The 27,691-nt window shown below is 36.0% G+C and overlaps 2 protein-coding genes and 1 non-coding gene across 5 annotated transcripts; all 3 read right to left on the reverse strand.

Annotated features, from left to right (window-relative positions):
• Positions 1 to 490: 490 nt before the first annotated feature.
• On the reverse strand, positions 491 to 10,163 carry VTE1 (tocopherol cyclase, chloroplast / vitamin E deficient 1 (VTE1) / sucrose export defective 1 (SXD1)). The gene is made up of 10 exons (XM_089620641.1): positions 9,830 to 10,163; positions 9,381 to 9,625; positions 9,076 to 9,155; positions 8,517 to 8,593; positions 8,215 to 8,384; positions 7,675 to 7,772; positions 1,971 to 2,078; positions 1,443 to 1,559; positions 1,137 to 1,286; positions 491 to 1,046 (listed from the first exon to the last, which is right to left on the reverse strand). Exons 1-10 carry the CDS (start codon positions 10,084 to 10,086, stop codon positions 867 to 869), a joined length of 1,482 nt encoding a protein of 493 aa, XP_089476767.1. The 5' UTR covers positions 10,087 to 10,163; the 3' UTR covers positions 491 to 866.
• A 1,472-nt stretch (positions 10,164 to 11,635) lies between these two features.
• TRNAS-CGA (transfer RNA serine (anticodon CGA)) lies at positions 11,636 to 11,717 on the reverse strand. Its single transcript has one exon. It is a non-coding gene; the product is annotated as a tRNA-Ser (tRNA).
• Positions 11,718 to 12,111: 394 nt separating this feature from the next.
• Positions 12,112 to 14,832, reverse strand: LOC149390814 (putative beta-1,4-xylosyltransferase IRX9H). 3 transcript variants are annotated; one of them, XM_089621226.1, is made up of 5 exons: positions 14,637 to 14,832; positions 13,498 to 14,545; positions 13,098 to 13,353; positions 12,775 to 13,000; positions 12,112 to 12,540 (listed from the first exon to the last, which is right to left on the reverse strand). In XM_089621226.1, exons 2-4 carry the CDS (start codon positions 14,259 to 14,261, stop codon positions 12,818 to 12,820), a joined length of 1,203 nt encoding a protein of 400 aa, XP_089477352.1. In that variant the 5' UTR covers positions 14,262 to 14,545; positions 14,637 to 14,832; the 3' UTR covers positions 12,112 to 12,540; positions 12,775 to 12,817. The 3 variants fall into 3 exon arrangements, with proteins under 3 accessions (XP_089477352.1, XP_089477351.1, XP_089477353.1); XM_089621225.1 differs by having other exon boundaries at positions 12,113 to 12,530; positions 14,637 to 14,830; XM_089621227.1 differs by lacking the exon at positions 12,112 to 12,540 and having other exon boundaries at positions 12,647 to 13,000.
• Positions 14,833 to 27,691: the final 12,859 nt, after the last annotated feature.

Raw genomic sequence — 27,691 nt, forward strand, 5'->3', positions numbered from 1 at the left:
AGACTCAATAGTAGGTTGAGTGGCGGTAGGGTTGATAGTAACCCCCGGTTCGTGTTTAGAAATCACAGTAGTCAGCCCATTAAAATAAATTCGGATTATATCAAAACAACAAGAAATTCTAATTTTGAAATCTAAATCTCAAACATGAAATAAATTCGGGTTCTATAAAAAACAACAATAAATTCTAACTTTGAAATCTAAGTCTCAAATATCAAATAAATTTGGATTCTATTAAAAAAAATTGAGAAAAACATATGTGAACTACACAACATAAATACAAACCTTTCATTCAGCAAGATTTTTCCAAAAAAAAAAATCAAAACGATTCGATTTCATCACAAACTCAAACTGTCGGCACAAAACAGTGGGAATAACACGGGAATTTCGGCGACATTCCCAAGAAATGACGAAAATATTGTTGATTTTGCACTGAAAGCGTGGAAATAATGTGGGCACGGTCGAAATTCCGGGAAATGTCAACGAAATAAAGTGACGAAAAGACAAAATGTCATTTTTGTGCCAGAATCCCAAAAATAACGAAATTTCCACACAATTTTCTCGAAATACCCCGAAATTTTAAACATTGGTGTAGAGAACGTGGTTCCTTCATGTAAAAAAATTTACATTTATCTTACACCAAATGGTGTTTTTATTAGGAAAAAGAGTTCAAACCACAGTTTGGATTTGTCATTCCTTTACGGATTAATGTCATTTTCACCCCCTCTTTTTTTTTTTTTTTTAACAAGTCTGAGTACAAACTACTTGGAGCTACGAATTGGACGTTTTCGTATAATTTTCAGACAGTGTAGACTTGATAAGAAGAAAAGTAAGAATGGATGTTTAAGTGTAACATTCAATGTGAAAATCTACAGGCCCGGCGGTCTAAGCGGCCGCGGAATCAAATTGAAAAGCCCATCCACATCAACGGGAACATTTAGAGCACGACTAATCAACTCCGGCGTCGAGGTCTTTCCCTTCCAAGTGTTGAACCACGGCCCACCTCCAACCTCTGCGATTGCCATGTCGCTACTCACGTCCAACACAATCTACAGGATTCAATAATAATGTATCATCAACTCCATTGTAAAAAAAATAGGGCATAATAACGGTACTAATGAGACTGAGAAACACTGTACCTTTCCCTTACTGCCATCGTATTTCCGTTCCCACATTCGGAGTTTTACAGTCGCAAAACATGTGTCTCTGCACGCTGGAGCAAGTCCAGATTCAGAAGTCGGTGCACGTAAAGTTGTACCCGGATCCTCCGTTGTTGCCTCCAACTCAACCTGATCATAACCAAGAAAGTCCACGAAGTTATCGAAGTTTTAATATATTATTCCCAGGGACATGAAAGCTTCAATCATCAATAGACTGGATTAATGCTGCTCGGGTATGAAACCAGGAATAGGCCAGATTGTTGTTAAACAGACACAAATCAGTACCGTGTGCGTGTCATTCTCTGCAGCAATATACCAGTAGCCCCAAGTAGCAATTTCCCAACTAACAACACCGTTCCAGGGCACGAATTCATAAAACTTCCCATCATAGTGCACTCCAACCTGCAATGATGAGCAATACAAAGTAAATGAATGTGCTTGGAACTGAAGCTACTGATTCTCTGAAAAGGGTAGTGGACTGACTCTCTCCATTCTCATTGAAACAGCATGAAAATTTCCATGAGTCATTTTCTGGTATTGTAGATAAATTTTCTAACCAAGGCAAATTTGAGCAATTTTTATTATTATTTATATTCCCTACGAGAGGATTGTTGAAATAATTCACAACCCTATTTTGTCTTGCTTAATTAGGAAAGAAAACATAGGTTCACATACACATTAGATAAGCGAACCAGTCACCATTTTATGCACTACCTATGACTTCCGTCATCTTTATTTGTATATTATTTACCTAGGTTGATAATGTATTACTTAAATATATACGAAAACTAGAGGTTGGCTGAGAAGTTTCACCAATGCTGCATTTTCATAAGTTTCTGAGAAACCAGGCAGTTGCCTCAACCCTCCAGCTGCCGTGAGAGCCACTTCTCCAGCTGTTCCTTTGAAAACATTACCCTGAACCTGCAATACGACAAAACGTGGTGTCAGTGTAATCGCTTTATACTGAAGAAAGAAAGACGCATCAGTAGTAGCAAATAAAGATGGTTCAATAGGAAATAGCTACAAAACTTCAACTATCCGTTTTCAACTCATTATTCAAGATTATAAATAAGTTCATTCTAATTATGAAACAGGGTCCTTCAAGCTATTAGATGTATATACGTTTTTATATTATTACATTTAATACCTAGCAAGAGTAACTTGTTTCAAGATAATTTTGAAGAAGATGAATCTAGAGAGATTTGGTGATCGAGAGAGATAATGCTCTTCTCGTCAGATTTTTCATTAACCTTCAAGTATTACAGGGTTTGTTATAAAAACACTTCAGAATCTTTAACAGATCTTTAACAGCCTAACAACTCTAACAGAATTCCAGCTCATCACCAGCTCACTAAACCGACTCTCTATTGCGCCAACGTGTCACGGATTTCTCCTTGCTCATTGGTTGAAAGTTCCCTCAGTGTAACTGATGATGTGGCTGGTGTTGATTGGCTATTACCCCCCTCAAACTACACGGAGATTCCATGACGTGGAGTTTGTTCTTCAGCTTCAAGAAGCGAGTGACGGAGAGAGTCTTCGTGAGTAGATCAGCCGTTTGATCAACTGTAGGCACATTGCGGATTTCAAGCTCATTACGCAGTACCATGTCACGAACAAAGTGGAGATCAATTTCCACATGTTTCGTGCGAGCGTGAAATACAGGGTTGGCAGCCATTGCAGCAGCTCTGATGTTGTCGCACCATATGATAGGAGTCCTTGAGAGAGGCACTTGTAGTTCACGAAGCAACGATCTGAGCCAAGCAATTTCAGCTGAAACATGGGCCAGGGCACGATATTCAGCCTCTGTAGATGATCGAGCGACCACCCCTTGTTTACGTGAACTCCAAGACACCAAGCACCTAGCAAAGAAAACACAATAGGCGCTTGTAGAACGCCGATCATCAGGATTACTTGCCCAATCCGCGTCAGCAAAGCTCGTGAGGTGAAGAGACTGAGTTGGCTTGAACGCTAGGCCGTGTGTAATTGTGCCTTTCAGGTAGCGCAGGATACGCTTACAAGCCAGCCAATGAGCAGTTGTTGGGGCTTGTAGAAACTGGCTCAGACGATTAACAGCATGAGCAATGTCCGGGCGTGTCATTGCCACATACTGTAGAGCTCCAATCGTGCTCCTGTAGATGAAAGGGTCCTCCATAGGTTCACCAGTGAGCTTGGACAGTGACTCACCAGGGGCAGCTGGGCTCGAGCATGGCTTTACACCAGTCATGTTGAGTCTTTGAAGAAGGTCAGCGACATATTTTGACTGTGAAAGATAAAGGCAAGTATTATCTCTGGTTGCTTCAATTCCAAGAAAGTAATGAATCGAGCCAAGCTGTTTGAGAGCAAATTGAGCATGCAGATCAGCAGTGAGCTTAGCAATAGCCTTGTCATTACTGCCGGTGACTAGGATGTCATCAACGTATACAAGTAGGAGAATGTAGATCCCACCAGTGGCAAATATGAACAAGGAAATGTCGGCCTTTGACTCGGTAAAACCCCAATGTAGTAAAGCTTGACGAAGTCGATCAAACCATGCTCTCGGCGCTTGTTTTAAGCCATAAAGAGCTTTATGTAGTTTACACACATGGTTGGGAAATTTGCTATCCACAAAGCCATCTGGCTGTGCCATGTAGACCTCATCAGTCAAGATGCCATTGAGAAAGGCATTATTCACATCTAGCTGCTTTACATCCCAGTTCTTGAACACTGCCAGAGTAAGCACAAGACGAATAGTACATGGCTTGACCACAGGACTGTAAGTTTCTGAAAAATCAACTCCTGGAGTTTGAGAAAACCCTTTTGCCACTAAGCGTGCCTTGTATCGTTGAACAGCACCTGATGGGAGATACTTCACCTTGTAAACCCATTTGTTACCAATGACCTTTTGAGCTGGTGACGCAGGTACAAGTGACCAGGTTTCATTTTGGGAGAGCGCAAGCAACTCAGCCTTCATAGCAGCAGTCCAATCCCTATCAGCAAGAGCATATTTCACTGAACTTGGTTCACTAGGTCCTGGCTTGACAGCAATGGGGTGACGTGTTACAGTGAAGACTTTAGGTTTTTATATTCCAGATTTGGACCTTGTGTGCATGTACTGTGTGTTGACTGGTTTTTACTGCGATTGTACAACCACTGGGACCAGCTCTGTATTACTCGGCAGATTTTGGCATGTATTTGATACAGCTGTTGACGAGTTTGGTACAGTGGGATCACTCTCTACTGGAGGTTGGGATGGCTCGTTTGCCGCTTGATCTATCAAGTCACAACAAGTAGGACCAAGACTGGTCGGTGAGTTGGGACCACATAATGATGGGACATGTTGGTTTATTTGTGGTATACTAGCTATATCTGACTGAGGGTTTAGATATTTGTGGTAATATTGGTGGTGGGGTCACATGGTGGTGTGTGAATTGGGTTTATTTGTGGGATATTAGCTGTTTCTGACTGAGTGTATACACAGACTTGGGATGATGGGAGAACAATTGGGACAGACTCATAGACAGGTTGTGTTTCATCAGGGAAAAGTGTAGGATAAGGAAATTCAAATTCATAGAACACAGCATTCCTAGTAATGTAGACTCTCCCTGAAGAATGAAGGCATTTGTATCCCTTGTGTATAGGACTATAACCTAAAAAGAGACATTTTGATGATCTAAATTCTATTTTGTGGTTATTATACGGTATGAGGTGTGGATAAACACTACATCCAAACACTCTAAGGAAAGTATAATCTGGTAACCTATTGTATATCTTTTGGAAATGGCTAATACCATCTAAGACTTGTGTAGGTAAAATGTTGATTGTGAACACAGCTGAGGTAAAAGAATCCCACCAGTAGTGTAGAGGTAATTTTGCTTGAGCCAGCATGGTCAGTCCCAACTCCACGATATGGCGATGTTTTCTCTCAGCTCGTCCGTTCTGGCCATGAACATGTGGACAGGGGTGCCTCATTGCAATGCCTTGCTCAGCAAGAAACGGAGCTAGCGGTCGATACTCTCCACCCCAGTCGCATTGGACACCACATATCCTTGCATTTAGAGACTTCTCAATAAACTTCTTGAAGCTCTTGAAGACGCCAAGTGTCTCAGACTTCACCCTCAACGGATAGATCCATGTAAATCTTGAAAAATCGTCGATGAAGTGAATGTAGTATCGATAGCCTTGGCTTGAGACTACTGGTGATGGTCCCCATAAGTCTGTGTGAATAAGCTGTAAAACACGCGTTGATTTTGTTTGCGACAGAGTAAAAGGCAATGAATGACTTTTCCCATACTGACAAGCAGAACAAAAATCTTGCACAGTTTTCTTAGGACAAGTCACTTTGCACTTATTCAAGACATTGTGTACAATTTTCTCTGTGGCATGGCCAAGTCTATTGTGCCATAATTCTCACTTATCACTGCTATTACAAACTGTGAAACAAGTATTCAGCTGATTATTAGACTTGTGGAGAAAACTGTCTTGACTACTCTTCTCCTCAGAGAATGCCTAAGAGTCTTGTGCAACATCGTGAGCTTGTACTGAGGAATCCAATGCCATAGGAAGTGAAACATTGAGACTGAGAGGAGATGACTTAGGCCTTGAGCTTGATGTAGAACTTCCGAGCGAATACAAGCCATTCTCAATTGTTCCTCGAAGAAGAACTTTCCATGTTCTCTTGTCCTTTACAACACAATAATCAGCATGAAATTCAAGGAAAACATCATTCTCAGACGTCAATTAAGAGACACTAACTAGACTTTTCTTTATGTCTGGAACTCTGAGAATATTTTTTAACTTTACTCCTCTATTTTCAGTGTTTCTCGCATTCTTATCAACAAGATTTGACTGTCCAAGATGAGTAATAGTTGGAAATTACCATTTCCCACCATGAGTTTCTCTTTTCCCTTGTAGCCGGTGCTCACTTGCAGATTGTCCATTTCCGATGTGACATGGTTTATTGCACCAGAGTCTGCATACCAAGCCGGATCAAAGACAGTCTCAGGTCCTGCAAAGAACACTGACATGGCCGTTTTCTGGTCTTTCTGTGCCTGAGGGGCTGGCTGCTGTTGAACAGTCGTGGGAGGAGAGGCCTGGTAAGATTCATCGAGTCTATACCAGCATGTTGTCGCAATGTGTCCCTGCTTGTTGCAGATCTGACACGTAGGTCTTGAATTGTTCGAGCCTCTAGCACCGGAGAACCTTCCTCGTCCACCTCTGCTACGGCCGCGTCCTCTTCCTCGAGATTCCACATAGTTCATCATTGCAGTGTGGATCTGGTTATCAATGCTGCTTGCAAGGTGTTCGATTCTAGACTCCTGAGAGATCGCCATGGCTAAAACCTCCTGTACAGAAATCTCAATACCACTGAGCACTTGACTCTGCAATTTGTCATTGACCATGGCCACTAGAACATCATATTCACTCGGCAATCCCATCAGAATAGCTAAGACCAGTTCATCCTCGGAAATCTCGTATCCAACCAGAAAAAGAGAATCTGCAATACTTTCCATTTTCGAAAAATAGTCTGAGATAGAAAGCGAGCCTTTCTTTGTAGTTTGTAGTTGCAGTTTCAGCGGCATCACTCGAGCTCTTGACTTGACAGCAAATCGCTGCTCCAGTGAGATCCATAGAGCTTGAGATGTTCTGATCCTTGTGACGGACCGAAGAATTGTTGTTGATAGTGAAGACAACATCCAACTCGGGAGAAGTTGATCTTCACGAGTCCAGATCTCGAATTCAACGTTCGGAACTGAAACTTTCGCTCCTCGCTCGTCGACTGATTCAATGAATTGAGGTGGTTGAGCTCTGGTTCCATAGATCAGACATTGCAGGTTGTGACCTAGGATCGCCGGAAGAACTTGAGACCTCCAAACAGAGTAGTTCTCACGATCGAGCCTCACAGTGACGGCATTGTTGAGCGTTCCTGTGAAATGCGGATTGATCACAGGTCTCAAATCGCTGTTGATCTGAGATGATGACGGAGAAGAAAGACCTTCATTCGCCATTGAAATGCTCTGATACCAAGATAATTTTGAAGAAGATGAATCTAGAGAGATTTGGTGATCGAGAGCGATAATGCTCTTCTCGTCAGATTTTTCATTAACCTTCAAGTATTACAGGGTTTGTTATAAAAACACTTCAGAATCTTTAACAGATCTTTAACAGACTAACAACTCTAACAGAATTCCAGCTCATCACCAGCTCACTAAACCGACTCTCTATTGCGCCAACGTGTCACGGATTTCTCCTTGCTCATTGGTTGAAAGTTCCCTCAGTGTAACTGATGATGTGGCTGGTGTTGATTGGCTATTATTTCAAAGTCTGTTCACAGCAGTTACTATCAGTTTGATAGAAGAAATCAACCTCAAGGCCACTGGGCCCCCACATTTTCTATTTGAAATAATTGTATATATGTACTCCATATCATAAGATCCTTTTCCACACAAAAGGAGAGATAAAATTAAAGCTCACATGCTAAGCAAGTGCAATACTTGTAACTTGTTGATAAGAAGATAAAAAAAAGTGCTTGAGATCTTACCCAAAACCATTTCCTAGGAAATGCCCCTCCCCAATTCTTTTCGGAATAAGATGGAGCATTTTCAAACTCAAATCTTTCACCATCCCATTCGATCCAACCTGGAATACTTATTTGAAATATGAGGAAATGTTGTGACAGTGCAAGCAGAAAGACACAATATCAGGATGATACATTTTAAATTATAAAAAGACACAAAACTTACGCAAAATATTAAATCTTAAAAAAATTATCACCTATCGACAATAGTAATACCTATACTGCAATCAGAAACTCGATGTTCTTGCAATCTAAAATTTCTAATTAATTTTCCGCTGTATGGATAGGTTCCTGATTTCATGCTCACTAGTAATAAAACTCTTGACCTATTTACTCTTCCATTGAAGGACACACCTATGCTTGTATCTATCATACTTGGAAAGTAATAGCTATGATCAACAGCCCTGAAACTCATGATTCCCATGTAATATCTATTAAAGGGAAAATTAAGCACAGTTTACTGTTAAGGATGGCCGGTATGGAAGTCCAGAGAGAAGCATGTACCTGTTGATAATCCGCCAGCCATGCATATTTGCCAATGGGGTTCAAAAACTGGAAAAGCAGCCAGCCATCCCGCCGTAGACTTTTGTTTAGAGTCAATATCGCCCCACCCGAAAATTGGGCGGGTACTGTACTCCCACCGAGCAGTCTTCACGATATCGACATAAGTTGTACTGACATGAGAAGCTTTATCACGTGAAAATATGACCAGTAAAACAATTTTGCTTACCAAATTCCGATTTCTGGCCTAATGATAACATAAGAAGACTTGTGACAACCCAAAAGAGGAAAAAGAAAGTCCATACCTGCCATCGTCACAAATTGATCCTTGGTGCCAAAGTGGCGTGACTTGGAAACCTTCCATCACTCTCTTGTTGAATTCCTAGTTAGGATATCCCAAAAAGAAGGGGAACAAAGAGTTATTACAAATAAATCCAACTTCAAACAACTCCCAAATCGCTTGCGAGTATGCTACAATTTAAAGCAAGCAACAATGGAAAAACAAGAGTAATCTGCCACTATAACAAATAATTGCAGTGGCAAAAAAAAACGTAAAACATGTCTGCATGGCAAGTGAAAACTATGCATAGAACTAAGCTTACAAGTTATCTAGTGTTCATGAAGTTTTCGAAAGCATTTAGTGGGAAAAAAAAAACTAGAAACAATTTGTCAGCCACACCTTTGACATTCCAACAGTAACCTCAAATGCAAACACGGAACCTCGTGCCCTTAGACATTTATGTTGCATAAAATACGTATCATATGAGAGAATCGGATGACTAAATGAGAGCAACAAATGAAAGATAAAGTACAAACAAACACAGAAGTATATGCGGAGAACTGAGAGGTAAGAAGTATATCAACCTGGGGAGGAACCTCCTTGTTTGGAGGCTTCTGTCCTTGTTGTGATATAAAGGTGTTCCCCAACATCAGTTCATGTCTACCTAGGCAGCAAAGATTGTGATGAAATAGCATCAGTCTCAGTTTGTTATTTAATTTATCCTAAAGAAAACATCTACTTTCCTATCTTTTCTACCACAAGGAGGTAGAAAAGCTGAGATAGATTGTTACATGGACTTTAATCATTAGCATCAACTATCAGCAATGCATGGATATAGTAACCTTCCAATTAACAAAAAAAAAAAAAAAACAAAACAAAATGCTCTTACTTCCCCAAAAATTATTCGATCGCTGGGTGAATTGACAGATATACTTGTCATCGGCGCCGAGAATCTGAGCACCGACACCCGTAAAACGAGGGCCGTACTGAGCCACCTCGAGCGGTGAGAGCTTCCCCTGAAACGCTGGGTTCTCGACGGAATACATGAAGCAGAAGCTCTGCTTTCTCTCCGGAATCGAGACCTTGAAATACCATCCCTCGAAGAATTGCCTCGTAGTCCCGTCAAAATGATACCTAGAACACAACCAAAATCGCCACAGCCAAAATTATCAAACAAAAGTCAACAACACCAATGATTTCAACCTAGACTCCAAATTCAAACGCATAAAAACGTTTCCATTTTTGCATTTGACATTTTCTACTCAAAAATTTGAAAATAAGAAAATAAAAAAATAAAAATGTCATGAACTGAAATCCTAGCGAGATAGCGAGAGATACCCGCTGTGAGGCGTTCGGAGCGGTCGATCAGGAGGTGTGGGAGAGTAGAGAGGGGTTATCGGATTCGAAGAGGCCTCTTTATCTCCGTTGATCTCCGAAGCTTTTGAACTGGACTGAGACTGAGATCGGCAATAGAATCGAGGCCTCGGAGAAGGATTGCAGAGCCTGAGAGTGTGATCCCTGGGCGCGGCGGTCGGAAGCCCTAGCTTCGGACGAGGAAGAAGAAACTCGCAAGGCGAGAGAAAGTTCATTTTCATGGCTGTACTCTCAACTCTGTGCACGAGAGAGAGAGGAATAAGAAGAGGAAAATGGCGCGGAGGCAAAGTTCACAAACAGGTGGATGAGAATCGCTACGGACATGTATTAATTTTTGGGACCCTTTTTCACATGTGGCGAACTAGCATTGGCGGTGATTTTAAGTTTTATTTTATTGGGAAAATATCTAATGTACCTCTCGTGTTTAATCGAAATGCGAGATTTATCCCCTCTATTTCTAGAAATATCAGACATATCCCTTCAGTTTAATATAAATGACATATACATCCCCTAAAAAAATGTTATATTACAAATATCACAATTTTCGTTTATTTTTTACAAAAAAATAATTTGAACTCCTCAAAATACTCTTAATAGAATAAATATTTATTTACTATTTTATTAAAAAAAAAATCAAAATCTCTCTTTATAAAAAAAAACCTTAACTTTTTATAAAGAAATTTTTTTAATTTAATTTTTTTGTATATAGAATAGAAGATAAAAAAATTATTTCATTAAGGGTATTTAGGGGATTTCAAATTAGTTTTTTTGTAAAAAATAAACGAAAAATAGTGTTATTTGTAATATAACATTTTTTAGGGGATGTATTTGTCATTTATATTAAACTGGAAGAATATGTCTGATATTTCTAAAAATAGAGGGGATAAATCTCGCATTTCGATTAAACACAAGGATACTCTTGATATTTTCCCTATTTTATTTTATTTCCAAAAAGTACGGTAAAAAATGTATGCATGGTTGACAAGTTTTGCTCCGTGCGCTTTATTTTTCTTGAACGAAAAATTCATTCTTATCTTGAAGAATTCACAGAGTTTGTATAACTAGTATACATAATAAAGAAAACGGTAACATTTAAAATTGTACATACTGAATTTTTCAGATCTATATATAATTCAATGAAAAAGAAAAATCACCTCTTATTCTTATGAGTGTTGGATTAAAATCAAATGCTCTATACAACATTTTAATTGAGCTTTAAGGCATCAATGTGAGTCCTCAAGCGTCTCAGGCTTTGTCTGAACTCAGAAAACACGTGGTCAAAGAGGGGTTTCAAGCTCAAGGCAAAGCCAACAAGGCAGTCCATCACGAGACACACTGCGAGAACGAATCCGAGCTCGAAGTTGGCCTTGGCCGCGTCGAAGAACGTGGCGGCGATCGGCGCGACGGAGAGAAGGTCCAGCGCGGCGGTGGAGAGAAGTCCGGCGGAGAATCCGACGAGGAGCGCGGCGGAGGAAACGGAGACGGCCAGAAGGAGGACGGCGCAGATGAGCGAGCCGTGGAGCGACGCCACAAGAAAGAGCTCCAAGTTCGGTGGCATATTAGATCGATGCAAAAATTTGGACCGTTGAGAAAAAGATCAAACAAATGTTTTTGGAGTTGAAGAATATTGTTTCTCTGCGAAGGAGTGAAGAACTTTAACGAGTGTTTGAGGAAGTAAAGGAGAGATTCTGATACTTTGGAAGATTGGAATGTTTTATTGGAAACTGGACTTCGAAGAAGCAAATGTTAAAAAAAAAAGATATAAAAATGCGTCAACAGCAGGATTCGAACCTGCGCAGGCAAAGCCCAACAGATTTCGAGTCTGTCTCCTTAACCACTCGGACATGTTGACAACTGGTGACCTATTCGATAATTTTAATTTATAAAATGTAAGATTAAGCTAGCCACCATTTTGTACAATATCGTTTTGCTGATTGAGCCGGAATTTTATATAATTCACCGATTATCAAAGAAAATTTCGTATTTATACAAATCCAAAAATTGTCTTGCAACTTTTTGCCGAGAGATATGTCGCGAACGTTACTGAAAAATCAGCCATGGCACTCAAGTTTAAGTATGCAATTTTACTTTCTCTTTTTCAAGCTATTATTGAAGTTTAAAGGATTTTTTATTTTGTAATTTATGCTTAAATGTTCTTACTCAAATTATAAATTATATGTGTAAATGTATAAATGAAAAATTGTGAAAAAAAAATTAAAAAATAATAAAAATAATTTCAAGCTAACGCTTCAGAAATCAATACGAGTTTGTCATTGGGTGTGTGGTTGAAAGCAGTATATTTCCAACGTACTTTGCTGGCTTATAAGTTTTACACCAACTTTAATAGCATGAAATGCAAAGAGGAATATAAGAGCCTGTCCTAAAAGCTCATATTCATCATTAAATAATTTGCTAACAAAGTTACACTTGGAACGACATCAAATAATGTGGGGAAAAAAATTGCAATGAAGAAAGCCAACTGAAAAAAAAATAATAAAAAAATAAAAATAAAAAATAAAAAAAAAAGGTAAATCTAGTGCAAGGGAAACATTTTTCTTCAAATGCCCTCCCCCTTTTTATCTTCAACATCAACGATGTTGCACCAAAACTACAAATCACTCGCAAATCAACTACGATTACGCATATGCTGAATTGCAACCAAGCCCTGAAAAACACTTCAAAAGTACTTTAACAATGTTTTCAATTTGCTCAGAAAAAATATTAAGCTACAAAGAAATTGTTACTGTTAGAAGTATGAACGAGAACAATATTCAGAAACCATGCTGAATTTCATCATTTATTTACTTGTTTTGAATAAAACCCGTAAATACGACACAAAGATCACACACAGTTATGGTAATGTCCTTACAAAAACCATGGGTGAGAACTGTGGAAAATAAGGTCTTTACCTTTTTCGGAAGGTCATTGAATATGAACTCTCTCGCATCATCGTCACGATGATGATGATGATAATGTAGCTACGGCGTCTAGATTATCCTTCAGAACCCAGTCACGAGGATATACTGAGTTGGCCGATTCAAGACGGGCATGCCAAACCATGATTCTCGAGCAATTTCCCATCAAACCTTCCATTTGGCTCTCGTCTTCCACAATCTGCTCGATAAATGAGCTCACCTGTATAGAAACGGGAAAAGAAACAAGCAATGAAGACTTCTGTACATTTCAAGCTCCGAATTCAGACAAAGAGGTCGACATTAGTACTACTAATAACCTGAAGAGCGTTGTCCTTGAGTTTTTCTCGGTGCCGAATAGGTTCGAGCATTGGTCTGTGCCATCTTTCGGTGTCCCATAATAAAGTACTATTAAACGCGAATCCCGACATCTCGGCGTAGAATCTTTGATACCTCTGATAAGGCTCGTTTACGTGCCATCCAATAACTTCGGTTCCGTTACAAACCGGGCCGTCCAATATCGCGTTTTGTTCATTATCATCAACCACTTTCGCTACTTTCCATATCCCAAATCGCCTATTAACTCAAAGAAGAAGAAAGGAAAAAAAAAAAAAAAAAAAAAAAAAAACGGAAACAAAAAATGTGAATGTTACCATTTCGAGATACTAGAAAGATTCTACGTAAACAGATTTATTTTTTTATAGATCTTTATCTTTATACCTTATCTGTCTGAGTTGATCGAAAAGGTCGGTTGAATAAACATTTTCGTCATCAGCAAAGTATACTATTCCGTTGAGCCGGTGAGTCTCGATATGTTTGAGAGCGACATTTCTCTGATGAGCACTCGTATCTCCAGTCACATTCACGTCGTTGCAAACGAGGTGTCTATACATAACCCCGGTTTTCCTCAACACGCCGGCGGTCTCTGAGGACTGAACGGTCATTTCAACGACGATCCACAGCATCGGAGCCGGGACTAGCCTCAACGTGTGCGACAACCGGTTCAGACGATAGGCCTGAGACGGGCGTGGCTGGGTCGGAGTCACAACTATCAGAAGCTTCCGTGGCTCGAGTTTCGACGAAGACCCGTTCCCGGTGGCGTCTTCGTAAATCCCGGCCAACGATTCAGCGCTTCGATCGAGATCCGTCTTGGACGCCGTTTCGAACGAGAAAGCTTGGTGCTTTGGAGCGAGGCACGAGGAAAGGAACGGAGTGAAGCCGAGGATGATTCCGAGGACGAAACAGGCTGAGAATTGGACGATGGGTCTCTTCCACGGCTGAGGTTTGTTGTGCTTCGGCTTCTCGGCGGTCCTCGGATTCTTGGGCGAGAAAACGCCGAGGACAAAGGCTTGGGACTCCAACGGGGCTGAGGAGAGAGAGCAATTGGAGGACCGAGAAAGAGGAGAGCCAGCCAAACAAGCCTCTCCGTTCATCGCCGTCCCGGCCCGGGGAACCGGAGACAAAGTCCTCCTAATCGATGCCATGCACTAAAAAAGAGACTTCAGGTCAAAAAAAAAAAATTGTTTCTTTCTCGCTGACTAAAAGAGTTCAATTTTCCAATCTTCTATACTTCATTGCTCTGATAACTCAAAATATCAACCGTTGAACACAAATCCGACTTGAGCTCGGCGACAATGAACTCTCTAGTGAATCAGATTCGCTTAGATACTCCATTAACTTGAACTATCGAATCAAATCTGTTGACAGCGAAACCCTCCAAATCCGACTTCATACAGAGTTGAAAAATGCGTGACCAGGCCTTTTCGATCTAAAACAACAGAAAGTAACAAAAAAGAAAAACCCCACATGAACACACAAGCATGGAAAATAAAACTCGGAAGGCTTAAAACGAAACATACCGAGGAAATTAAGAGCACAAAGGTTCTTTTCTTTTCCAATTATTTAACAAATTTCAGAAGCTGGGTCAAACCAAATGGCCCGTTACAGTACCGCTCAACGAGAAATGGAGACACTCGATTTTAGCTCAGAGTCGTCGAAGCCAGAGAGAGAGAGAGACTCGCTGACTCCGTTAAGATTTTGAGCTCGAATGACAATAGTGTAAAGGTTATAGATCTTTCGGATCTTTTAATATAAATAATTATATTCTAAGGGGAAAAGCAAAGGCGATGTACAACTACAAGGTGACGATGGGAGTACATAATCCTTTTTTCTATTTTTCGTTTAACACCTATCTATATTTTTTTTTATTATCATTATTAGAGATAGAGACTATGGTTTTGTTTGGTAGTTAACTTAAAAAGTTTTATATCTATCTAGTTTACATTCTCTACACTGATTTGGAAATAAATAAATAAATAATTAAAAAGATTAATGAGTTTTTTTTATTTCGCTTATGATATTTCTTTTTCCCGTGACCGACGGTCCGACCGAGCCTATGTAGTGATCTGAAAGGGCTAATGTAGTCGTACTCCAAAAAGAAAGAAGATCAAACGAAATCCCACGTGTTTTTTTTTCACTTCCTAGCATGGTTTTGACTTTTGATAGTCATCTTTTTTCTTCAATCCCATGTTTAACTGCATGATTAATAATAATTTAAACACATTATATTAAATAACTTTTAAGTTTCAAGATCGAATTTTTTTTTAGCATAATGTTCTTTAACTCATCACGCTCTCTCGAACGACATCTCACAAGCATAAGATCATAATTCTTGACACTTCAATATGGAAATGGAAAATTCACAAGACATGTTATTTTGCTTAATAATCAAAATATATTTATTTGATGATCGGTTGATAGTTTGATTTTACCAAAATATTAGTCATTGATAGAGACATTAGCGTAAAATTTAGATAATTTTGAAACAAAAAGAGTTGTGAACAAAATTTTATTATTAAAGAAAGTTGTACAAATAAAATACCAAACAATCAATTAAGCGGATTATGGAATACATACATTTTTTTAAAGGTTAACGTTTCGTATTAAAGAAATTATAAACTAGCAATCAAATATGTCTATTAACAAATATAGTAATTTTGTTGTTTAACGATTGATGTAAGGGGGGAAAAAACAAAATTTTAGACGACATATGTAATTTAATGAAATTGTCACTGCACCAAATTTGAAAACCACTATATATTAAACACTAGGGGAATTGACACTAATAATACCATCTCAATGTAACTTACCAAATTTAACCCAAAACTCAAAAATTGACAAAAGTAATACTTGTGGTAGGTGAGAGAAATTAATCTTTCCCCAACTACCCTCAACTCTACCATCTCCTCATTTACATTTTTCTTCTGAAAAACTAAGTTTGGCCGATTTTTTTTTCTCTTCTTCTCCCTCATTTGGGTCTGAATTGGAGAACTTGACGAAGCTTGCTTAAGTTCTTCATCACTTGGGTCGCTAGAATTTTGCTCGTCGACGGTAAGTTTCCTAAACCCATTTTAAACCCATTTTGCAATAATGCTAAACTCATCTTAAACTCATTTTGTAATAATGTTTGAAGAAGTTTCCTGCAAATCCAAAGTTGTTCATCAAAACTTCAAGATCCAAGGTTCTTCTTCCTACAAATCCAAGATCCAAAACTTCTTCAAACATATTTTGGTAAGTTCGTCCTATTTTTAACATATAAGAACATGTTTAATTGTTTTGTTTCATTTTGAAATAGGTTCCATTGCAATTGTGTATGATTAGTTTGTCAAAAATGACGTTTTTTTGTTGATGTCCCGACTTTTCCAGGGTGTCACGGAGTGAATCCACTTCATCAACACTTGTGTCACGAAGTGGATTCACTCTGTGACACCCTGGAAAAGTCGGGACATCAACAAAAAAAATGCCATTTTTGACAAACTAATCACACACAAACGCAATGGTGTCTCAACAAATATACAGGTATATTTAATTAATTTTGGTTATTATGTTATGTTTATTATGTGTTTTTAATTTGGCAAATCTGTCACGAAATGACTCGAGTCCATGACACATGTGTCACGGACTGAATTCACTTCGTGACACGTGTGTCACGGACTCTGGTCATTTCGTGACACATGCGTCACGAACTCAGGTCAGTTCGTGACACATCTGTCACAGACTGAGGTCATTTCGTGACACATATGTCACGGACTGAGGTCATTTCGTGACACATGTGTCACGGACTGAGGTCATTTCGTGACACATGTGTCACGGACTCAGGTCAGTTCGTGACACATGTGTCACAGACTCAGGTCAGTTCGTGACACATCTGTCACGGAGATCATTTCATGACAGATGTGTCACGAAGTGAACACATCTGTCACGGACTCAGTTCATTTCGTGACAGATGTGTCACGAAATCACCTCATTTCGTGACAGATGTGTCACGAAATGAACTGAGTCTGTGACACATGTGTCACATCTGCCACGAAATGAGGTGATTTCGTGACAAATCATTTGATTTTGAGACAGATGTGTTGACAATCATATACACACGTACAACACATGAGGAATAAAATCAAGTACTTTAAGTAGCACGAATGTTAACAATCATACACACACATACATACAGTTATAAACACATACGTACAACCATACACACATACATACAGTTATAAACACATACGTACAATCATACAAACATAATTTTAAGTAGCATCCAGATTGGCATTTCCAAGTGTGTGTGTGTGTGTGTGGTTTAAACGCTCTGTGTCGGTATAGTTCGATGGTCATCTTCTGCTTGTACATGCTCCGTGTCAATATCTAACGCACAACATGTTCATGAATTGATATATTTCCTCACACTGTTCATTCGATGCAACTTTGAAATGAACGACCGACACATCTGAAACTCCGCACTCGTTTTTCGTTAGACGAGGATCATGTCAAAAAGCATAATAGGCATTTAAAGGTAAAAGAACAAAAAAGAAAAACAGAAATTAGATTGAAACTCACAAGGCATGAATATTGCAGCTTTGAACTTTTTATTATTATTAACGGTCTCGCCGTGATACTTCTTCAACACGACTTGAGCACGATGTAAGGACTCAGCAACCTCGGCGTCCCCGGGAAGTTCTCTTCTCAATACCTCGTAGTCTCTCACAGCCTCGGCCAATCTTTCAAGCTAAACCCATCAAGTAATACATTAATAAATACCTTAAGCATATTCATTTGAGTCATTTTACTAATTTTCATAGCACAAATTATATATTTTCGTAAAATTTAGTTCATTTAAAACACTGCAAAATCAATTGTTTGATTAAAACTATTTTTGCTCTAATAACAAACTAGTAGACCTAAATGTCGAATCTGCACCCACAATCTAACAACTCATTCTTACTCGCTCCAAAACAAAATCTCCGAGGATTGCTCTCTCTTGACGAGCTTTTTTTTTTTTTACCTTCCAAAGCTAGCTCAAAAAACCAGCCCAAACCTAGTTCAAAAAACCAACACCGATTGTCTCAGAACCTCTCACACATTCTTTCCACTCCCACACCACAGTCACAGAACAAGAAACACTCACCGGAAATAGAGAGAAGCGAGCCTCTGGTGAGCCCGGCCGTAGCTCGGATCGATCCTGACGGGCGGCCTCGCCGAGCCTCCCAGCACGGTCAGCGTCGCTGCGCGGTTTCCTCTGTATGCAGGGTTCTCCGGTGAAGCTTGTATGGCTCGATCGTACATCGCCCGAGTCTTCACGATCTTCCCCGTCGGACATATGTTCCCGCTCGGGAAAATCCGCTTCCGTTTTTGCTTCCAATTTCGTCGGAGCTCGACGACGGCGATTAGGTGGTGGCGGCGGGGAAATTGACGTTGGTGGAGCCAAAGCTTCCGCTGGCATAGATTAGTGGAGGTCCGGCAGAGATGGATCTTCGGTGGCCGGGGCAGGGGGCGTTTTTTGAGCGAGAAAGAAAGAGAAAGAGATGGAGAGAGAGAGAGAGGGTTCTGCGACCGAGTGAAGAAGATGAAGAGGGAAAGAAATTGTTGGCTTTCTTCGCGCAGGTTGAGTTCACGTGGAGGTTGAGTTCGCATGGGTTGAGCAACGAAGAAGATGAAGAGGTGTGCGAGGGAAGTTTTTAGAAAACAAAGGGAATTGGTTTGGGCTTTTCATTTAAATGAATTTTGAGGGTATACTAGTCTTTACCCACTGGACTAGGTGTTACATGTGTCAAATTTTGAGTTTTGGGCTATATTTGGTAAGTGACATTCATTTAGTATTATTAGTGTCAATATCCCTAAACACTATTACGTTTGTTTATTATAAACATTTTAATAGATATTTTTTTGCTTCTATCTCTTTTCTATTCAACAATATTTGAACTTAGGAGAGTGTGCATTTCTTATGAGAAAATAAGATAAGCTTAAAAACAATATATAATGATTTAGAAATATAATGATTTATTCTACTAAGAATAATTTTCTTTTTTTCTTTTTCTTTTTCTATCAATCGTAGATTTTTTTTCTTCTCAAATTTTTTTATCTAAAGAAGATCTCAAGGTAAAGGTATTCTCTTTGATAGTAAGTATGAGTTTACTAGGTCATGGTAAAATCTTGTACAAGGAGACTTGTGAAATAAATGTTTTTCATATCTTGTCTCGATAAAAATGAGTTTTGCATTTTATAATTATATATATATATAAACAATGGGTTATAAATTGGTATATCTCTCTGTTAATAAATTGACTTATCTTTTGATTAAAAAAAATAGCCCAAGATGACACAGATCATGTTGGAACATTTTGATTGACTCGGACAATTATTGTGAGATTTAATCTATTCTAAAGGTTTCTGTTATTAATTAAAGTTTTGTTCTTGGTTTCTTTCGCAGTGAATATTTGCCATAAAAATCTTCTCAAATAACTCTAGCTTGTCATCTAGCACATAGACTTAAATACAAGACGCAGTTCTACCCCCAAAATATATTCACTCACGCATAGAGATTTGAAATATTTCAATATATGAAATAATTCTATTTTGACATTCTTATTTATAAAATTCATTATATTCTTTATCCAAAAATGCTAAAAATGAAGAAAAATAAGACAAAATTTAATACTGCAATCAAAATCAGTTAAAAGTTCAAACAAAAGGATAATCTTACTTTTTTTTTTCTACCTTATTATATGTTTTTTTCTACATAATTGTCACTATTTAGTGGAATTATAAGTCGTTCTTAGAGTCTCCACCATTATCTGAGAAACTAGTTAATATTAGTATAAATAAGGGCAATGTAGCTATTTAGCCAATTTTATAATTGACTTTAAGGAACTGGTCAACGTTTTGTTTATTTTGATAAATTAGCGATTTACCAAAATTAATGTATATTTACCAATATTAGCGTTTGTAAATACTAAAGACAATCATGTAAAAAAACTATTTAATTAATGAGGTCATGTCACAAAATGTGACTAGATTTTAAACATGTTTAAAATGTTGTCTAGATTGCAAAATAATGTTTCAAGTGGCCTACTCCATGAGAGTTTTCTATAAATAACACTTAATTAAGCACATACTCCATCATATGTGTTATCTTTGGATTTGTACTAAATTAGCTTTGTGCATTAAGCTTAATATGTTTCAATATTTTCATATGGCAACCTTTGAATACATATTTTATGGATGAAATGTTTGTACGCCATTCAAATACAACCTGTATTTTTGCCATTAAAATATTTGTTGAGGGCCAAAGTATTTGTTTGTGGGCATGTTAAAAATCCTTGGTTGAAATAAAATGAGAACTAACTAAAGAGAAAATGGGAAATTTTATAAATTTTGAATTGCGGCTGAAAAACAATTAGGTACGACTATTAAGACATTTCAATCAGATTGGAAAAACAAGTTTTTAGATATATAGTTTTACCAATTATTTTTTTCAATAAAGCATTGCTTCCTTATATAAATATATTATACGTCTCAAAATTGTGATAATTAATGATATGGCTTGCAAAATTGGTCTCATTGAGATAACTTCAAGTGTATGATCGTGACCTATCTATAAGAATAAATTAGAACTCTTAAATATCGATATCTGGTACATAAAAGGTCATGCTTTGATTTATGATATTGATATGTTTGATACATATTTTGCGATGTTGTTTCTGATTGCGGGTATATTTAGATCTTCAACACATGTCAAAACTCCAATAACGTCTATGCATTTTGAAATTAGAATAATACAATGTAAAACAAATAATATAGTTAATTAAAGGCTTGGTAATGTTATAGTAAAAAAAAAAATTACCTGATAGTAGTTCAACGTTGTCTATTCGTTCTTGTAATTCATCGGAAGTAGCAAAATAGAATCGATGATGTGGTATTTTTCTATCATCTTCAACAACTAAGAATGAAGTAGCTTTGACGAAATGTTTCATCAAATGGTTTGGAATAACTCTGTATTTAGGCTTGCATACATCGATCGACTAAGAAAATTATGATCTCATAAACATTGTCAGCTTTAATTTTGATTGTGAAAATGCTTGCATCTTGACCTCGTATCACGGCATACATCGCATCGCCCTAATTAAAAGATTAAACAATAAAACATGAAAACTATTGTGATTGAAACATATTTGATATATATATATATATATATATATATATATATATATATATCTTTTCATCCACCGATAAGAAATCCAAAGTTATTAGTCTACCCGTCTTTATATCATGATTTCTCCGCATTCTGCAACTTCTTACTCGTATGAAGTCGCATCTTTGTTTTGCCTTCAACTCCTTAATATGAGTTGTCAGTTCCTAAAATTCGAATAAACATATATTAACGAACGAAGCAAATATTTGTTAACATTAACTTAGATTGAGAAGAAATCGGACTTTATTTATTGTTTGTCTAAAAATTTAAGTCGTTTAATTTTCAATTTTGTTTTTGGATTTCAATACTTTGTTATTGTATACTTATTTGGATACGTAATTGCCTGGTACGGATATTCAATAACTTTATTACCAACTTCGTGCAAGTTGTTTATGTTTAGTAGTTGAAGAGGTTTTTTTTTTCTTTTTCAAGCAGTGTTTCAAACAGGATAATGTAAACTGAAAACGAAAGAATCTTAAAGCAATGTTTACGATTTTATAACGATCGTTTGGTTTGAAAAAATTAGTGTTTTGCATGGAAATGTGTACTGTGAGTGAAGGGAGATGTCAATTCTTCGAGAAATTCAGCCAAAAGTAAATTTTGAAACAAGTTAATGAAAATTAAAATGGAGCAAATTTGCTTCATGTTGTATGCCTTTGAGAGGTATTCTAATAATCTAATAATCAAATTAATCAATCTATTATGCTATGTAAATATGTCATGCTTTCATGTTATGTTAGTAATAGTAATACCCCACTCAAATTCGTTAACTAAAAATTTGTATCTTGGTTAATTAACTTGAATTTTTATGAATTTTGATGATGAATACCGAGCATTTTCTTTTTGTGGGTTTGTGAGGTGAGCTATTTTTGTTGGGTATCGTGGCTATATTATCATTTTGCTTTCCTCTGTTGAATGATAATTCTGGTTGTTAAGCATCATTGACATTTGTTGGCCATTTAGTCTTTTTTTTTTTTAAACATGAAAGGTAGTTATTTGGTTAACTAATATACACTATATATACATATACATAATAAAGAGTAACTAAAAGATTCTCAAGCACTTATCACCCATGATTATTTGTGTATTTAAGTTGTTGATTTTAAAACTAAAAATAAACAATAAATGGAAGAAATGAAAAGATAAATATGGTGGTGAGGTCTTGATAATACCTGATGACGCTTAATTTCTCTGTAGGGTTAAAGAGTACAGTTATAGCAGTAATAGTGGGACCTTGAAATAAACAAAGTTCTTGATTTTAGATTAGTAGCTGAAGATAAACAATAAAGAGAAGAAACGGTGAGATATATATGTAGTGGGGTGAAGAAAGGAAAAATGTAAATATGGTGATGGTTTGGATATTACTTGAATGTTGTTTGCGATAATTGAACTTTGAAGACTACAACTATGACGGGGTCAGTTTATGTATATATATATATATAATATACTACCTGCTTGATAAAAATTTCAAAAATATCTTCGAGATGTAAGAATATGGAAAGTCAGTTCACTGGAAATTTCCAGAATATGTACAACATTTATTTTTATGTTAGAAACATTATAAAGAATATCTAATATTTCACTTGGAAAAGTCAAGCACAAACAGAAGTTGTGATTTTTTTATTAACTGATTGGACATAAGTTGTAAATTTTCAATGTTAAATGTTTATGGTTAATTTCACAGATTTTATATTAAAAACACATTTCATTATTCATATATGTATAGTAATTTTTACATGCTGAGCAAATTATTAGTAGTATGAAATATTTCCTTTCAATTCTTTAATAGAAATTGTCAAATTGTAAAAATACTCTTCTCGAATATATATTGTCTTTGAATACGCTTGACTACCATTATAGACTACTTTACGCTCTTACACTTGACAACATAGTATTGGTATCCACCACATTGAAAGATTTTTTTTCTTTTTTCCTAGCAACATTCAATAATGCTTGACATCAAGAATTGTATCATTCTATAAGAAGTAAAAAATTATTTATAATCTTTAGTTTAACTTATAATATTAACCTTATAATATCATATATCTTTTCAATGTATATATTATACTAAGTTGTGTAAAATTTATTTGTAAACAATACATGATTCTCATATTTTTTAACTGCATCATTTATTAATACATGTAATCCATTTGGTGAAGTTGCTCTTTACAATGCAACATATAATTGTCCATGAGTAAAAAAAATTGAATCTAAGAATAAACCATTTTTTAAAGATTGTCCTTGAATTTTATTTATTGTCATTGCATAACATATTTTCACTGGAAATTGTTTTCATTTAAATGTGAAAGGCCATTTTGATTCATGAAAAGTCATTTCAATACGTGAACTATATACTTTTTCATTATAATGATTTGAATTTATAATTCGACCTTCAATTATTTTATCTGTTAATTATGTTATTATTAATCTAGTTCCAATGCATACTAGTAGCTTGATTTAAATTTCTTAACAATATAATAGGAGTACCAATTTTGAGATGTAATTCGTGAGGTGGAATGCCGTTAAAATTAAGTGTGTTAAAAAATTATGATTGATACAAAAGATTTAACTCGTCTATGTCATCAATAAAGGATAATATACTACCATAACTACAATAAGTTGTATGTTGTTGTGGGACCAAATAAGAAAGTATGTAGTCGTTGATATCATTTACTGTTTTATTTGTTGGACTTATGATAGCTCTTTCTTTAAAATAATTTGTATCATTGTAGTTATTTAAAAAGTCATCATATATTAATGATGAAATAGTTTGAATGACATTTTATTCATAATGAACTATAAATTGATCGGGTATTTTAATTCATGTAGCATCTTCATTATCATGATATTTGATTCCTTCAACTGTTCCATTTTCGGCATCTAATATACACTTTGAAAAATATTCGATAGTTTGTTTTTCAGCTTTATTGATGTTATTGCATTTTAATCTCACACTTTCGGATAGTTGTAAAACATAAAAATGTGACCATAAATAAGAGTTACTAATTATCGCATCAATGATATTTTTTTTTGATCCATTTGGTATAATCGGTAAAATTTGTCTAAAATCACTTCCTAAACGACTGTCATGCCTCCAAAAGGTTTGTTTATATTACTTTTGAGATTTTGTAGTGTTTTATCTAATGCTTCAAAACAATATTTATTAGTCATTGGTGCTTCATCCCATAAAAGAATTTAAGTTTTTTTTTTTTTTTTTTTTTTTTTTTGTGTATTAATGTACATAATTGAGTACCTTTTTTAATATGACATGTACAAAATTTATCTATAGATAAATGTATTCGTAATTTTGAATGAGCTGCTCTTCCTCTAGGTAGCAATATTAAGCTATTCCAGAAGAAGTCACTACTAAAATAATTTCATTAATTGATCTTATCTTTGTAATAATTGCATTCCATAAATATGTTTTTCTTCTTCCTCCGTGTCCATAAATGAAAAAGTGTTATTATTTTTTCATTATAAGCTTTCGAAATTCCCTCATATATATATTTTTGTTCATGATTTAAATTTTTCACTAAGATTTCATTCTATGTTTTCAATCCATCTATATCGTGGTTTTAGTTCTTCTCTCAAAAGTCTATTATTTAAATCATCAACTAATGATCCAGTTGGAAGAGTTAAATTGAAGTGTGGTAAGCTCAAAGAATTTAGGTTTATAAGTTTTTCTAATTCATACAGAACAAAGTTTTTTAAATCAGTTTCAGGAATTCATAAATTTGAACTATTGAACAAATTTGTTGCCCTATATACAACATCATCTATCATTAGTTTCCAACACTTTTCCAATAAAGCATTTGGATCCCTAACATTGCAAAATAACAAATAAGTTTCGAATTTGAGCAAATGAAGAGAATATTGAAGTTTTCATTATAGATTGTTCCCATTCTTTATCATCTCCGTATATTCATAGTGCACAACATGCAGCTTGATTTGTTGGTATAATATGTTATTCACCAGTATGTAGTTCTTCAAAACTACTCACACCTTTTTGATGGTTTAATAAGAGTTTTAAGTAATATAATTCCTCTAAACTCGGATGTACATAAAAGGTATGACCAATAATATGACCAGTACTCGAGGAGACCATATTTTTCTTTGATTTTCAAACATATTATTTTGAACTTTCTGTGTTTAGGGTCAAATCTCTTATTTTTTTCTTAAAAAATATTCTGAAAAAAAGTAAAGGTCATTCTTCTACTTTTTTTTTATATATATATATATATATATAAATATATATATATATATAAAATATAATATAATATAATATAATATAATACAATATATTATGTTTGATACATATTTATCAATAATAAGCTTTTTATATTCTGATACACAACAAAATTTTGTTTAGCTATACGTTCTTTAATTATCATAACTATATGTAAAATTACAATTTACTTGAATCGCAAATTTGAACATGTCACGGAACATCATTGGTTGTGTTTTTTTCTTTTATATATATATATATATATATATATATATATATATATATATTTAATGAGCGCGTCCTAATAGGTTGCGAGCCTAATTTAATTTATTGAGGGCCGGTGTGTTATTTTTTTTTGTAAAATAAAATTTGAACTAGAATCTTAAAAGGAGCTAGTAGAATGACTAGTTGCAACAAATTCCTATATAAATATATTAGTAAAATAAAATTTATAAATTTTTTGAAAAAATATAAATTGTAAAGACGTGAACTTTTTGTAAGACTTGTTTAGTGAAAATGAACTTCGATGTGAAAATGAAGATTTGAAAAAATATACTTAAGGTTGAAGGAATGTTTCGGAAGATCTTGAAAAGGATTCAAGTATTCCAAGACGTCTTAAGTATAATGAAATAAAGTAATCGAATAAGAAAGTTTCACGATTTATTTCTATACAAATTCCAATTAGTCATGGAAGAAATTTAGAAGCCAATGGATTATTTTGCAGCAAAATAAATAGAATAGGGGTTATTTTGAGGCGGTGGAAAAATCATTAGGAATTAAATACGCAATGAATGGTTTTTCTTATTCAAAGATCACATTGTCTCTATGCATCACCATTTACACGAGACCACCAGGAAAGAAAAAATAGATAAAAAAAATGAGAGGATGAGGTCCGAGAGGAATTATCGCCGAATAGAGATTGCTCATTAATTGTCTTGATGATAGTTTAAGTTGTGTTGCTGATTATTGATGGATATTGTTGTCAGATTGAATTTTTTTTATTATTTGAACTTTTGGTCCAATTTTTTTAACTTCACAATCTGATAAAACGAACGTGTAGAGTCTGCTATGGTCTAAGATGAGTTATATTGTTAGGGCTAAGTTCGAGTTCGACTTTGTTGAGAGCTTGACCAAAGTTGTGTTTCTACGAGCTGTAAATACTCGTTAACAAACAATTCAAAATTTATTCAGGATCTCGTTAGGTTAGAGTTATGCGGGAAAGACTTAGTTGGAGTTGGAGTGTCATTTTCTAATCGCGAATAAGGTAAGTAGAAACATTTCAACTGTATCACAAAAACAATGTGACATGTCCTTCATTGTTTGTCTTTACATGTGTGCAACAGGAAATATTGTGCCTTCTTTGCATTTGCATCCACGTGCATCTCATATACGGAAAATTAATCTAGTTGGTTACAATACAGGCGACCAATTTGTTTTACTCTCAGTACGGGGGGTCAAACACTTATTTGGGAGGGTCCGGTCTTCGGCTAGTTCCTAGTACGGGTAGCTGGTCTGGATGGTTGCCAGTACGAGTAGCTAGTCTGTCTGATTCTCAATACGTATGAGGAGTCAGATTGAAAAAGTCTGGTTGGTTACAAGTACGGGCAATCAACCCATTTAACTCTCCGTACGAGGAGTTAGATGTTATGACTCGGGGATCGGCCTCTCGAACGAATGAGCTAAGTGGGAGCTTACAGTTGTATCACACACACAAATAAGTAAGAGTTATCAAAGAAAAGCGAAATGAGTAATTAATCGAAACAGTTTTATGAGCATCAATGCATGTGCATTGTTTGTGCTTACTGGGCGTTAGTCTCACTTATTTTTGTGATACGGGTGATGAGTATGCAGGATATCAGGTTGAATGGCTAGCGACTCCATGTCGACGAGACTCGTATATGAACTATTTTGACTTGTTGGGCCTTCCTTTCAGTAAACGTTTTGAGTCTTATATGTTTTTAAGTTTATATGAAAATGACGTGAAATGTTTTGTGAAGTATGTCAGAACTTGGAATTTAAGTCTATAACTTGTTTTTTTTGTCCTCGTGTAAGTGTATTTGTAAGTTGTCTAAAGTATTTGAGTTTTGTATGAAGGTAAGAAAAGTAAGTCATAACATCGGGTCGTTTATTGTTTTGTTTGTATTAAAAAAAATTGACCACAATTT

This window comes from Urtica dioica, chromosome 7 (assembly GCF_054948205.1).
Source record: "Urtica dioica subsp. dioica isolate 48M chromosome 7, U.dioica_male_clone48M_v1_H2, whole genome shotgun sequence".
Taxonomy (NCBI): Eukaryota; Viridiplantae; Streptophyta; class Magnoliopsida; order Rosales; family Urticaceae; genus Urtica; species Urtica dioica.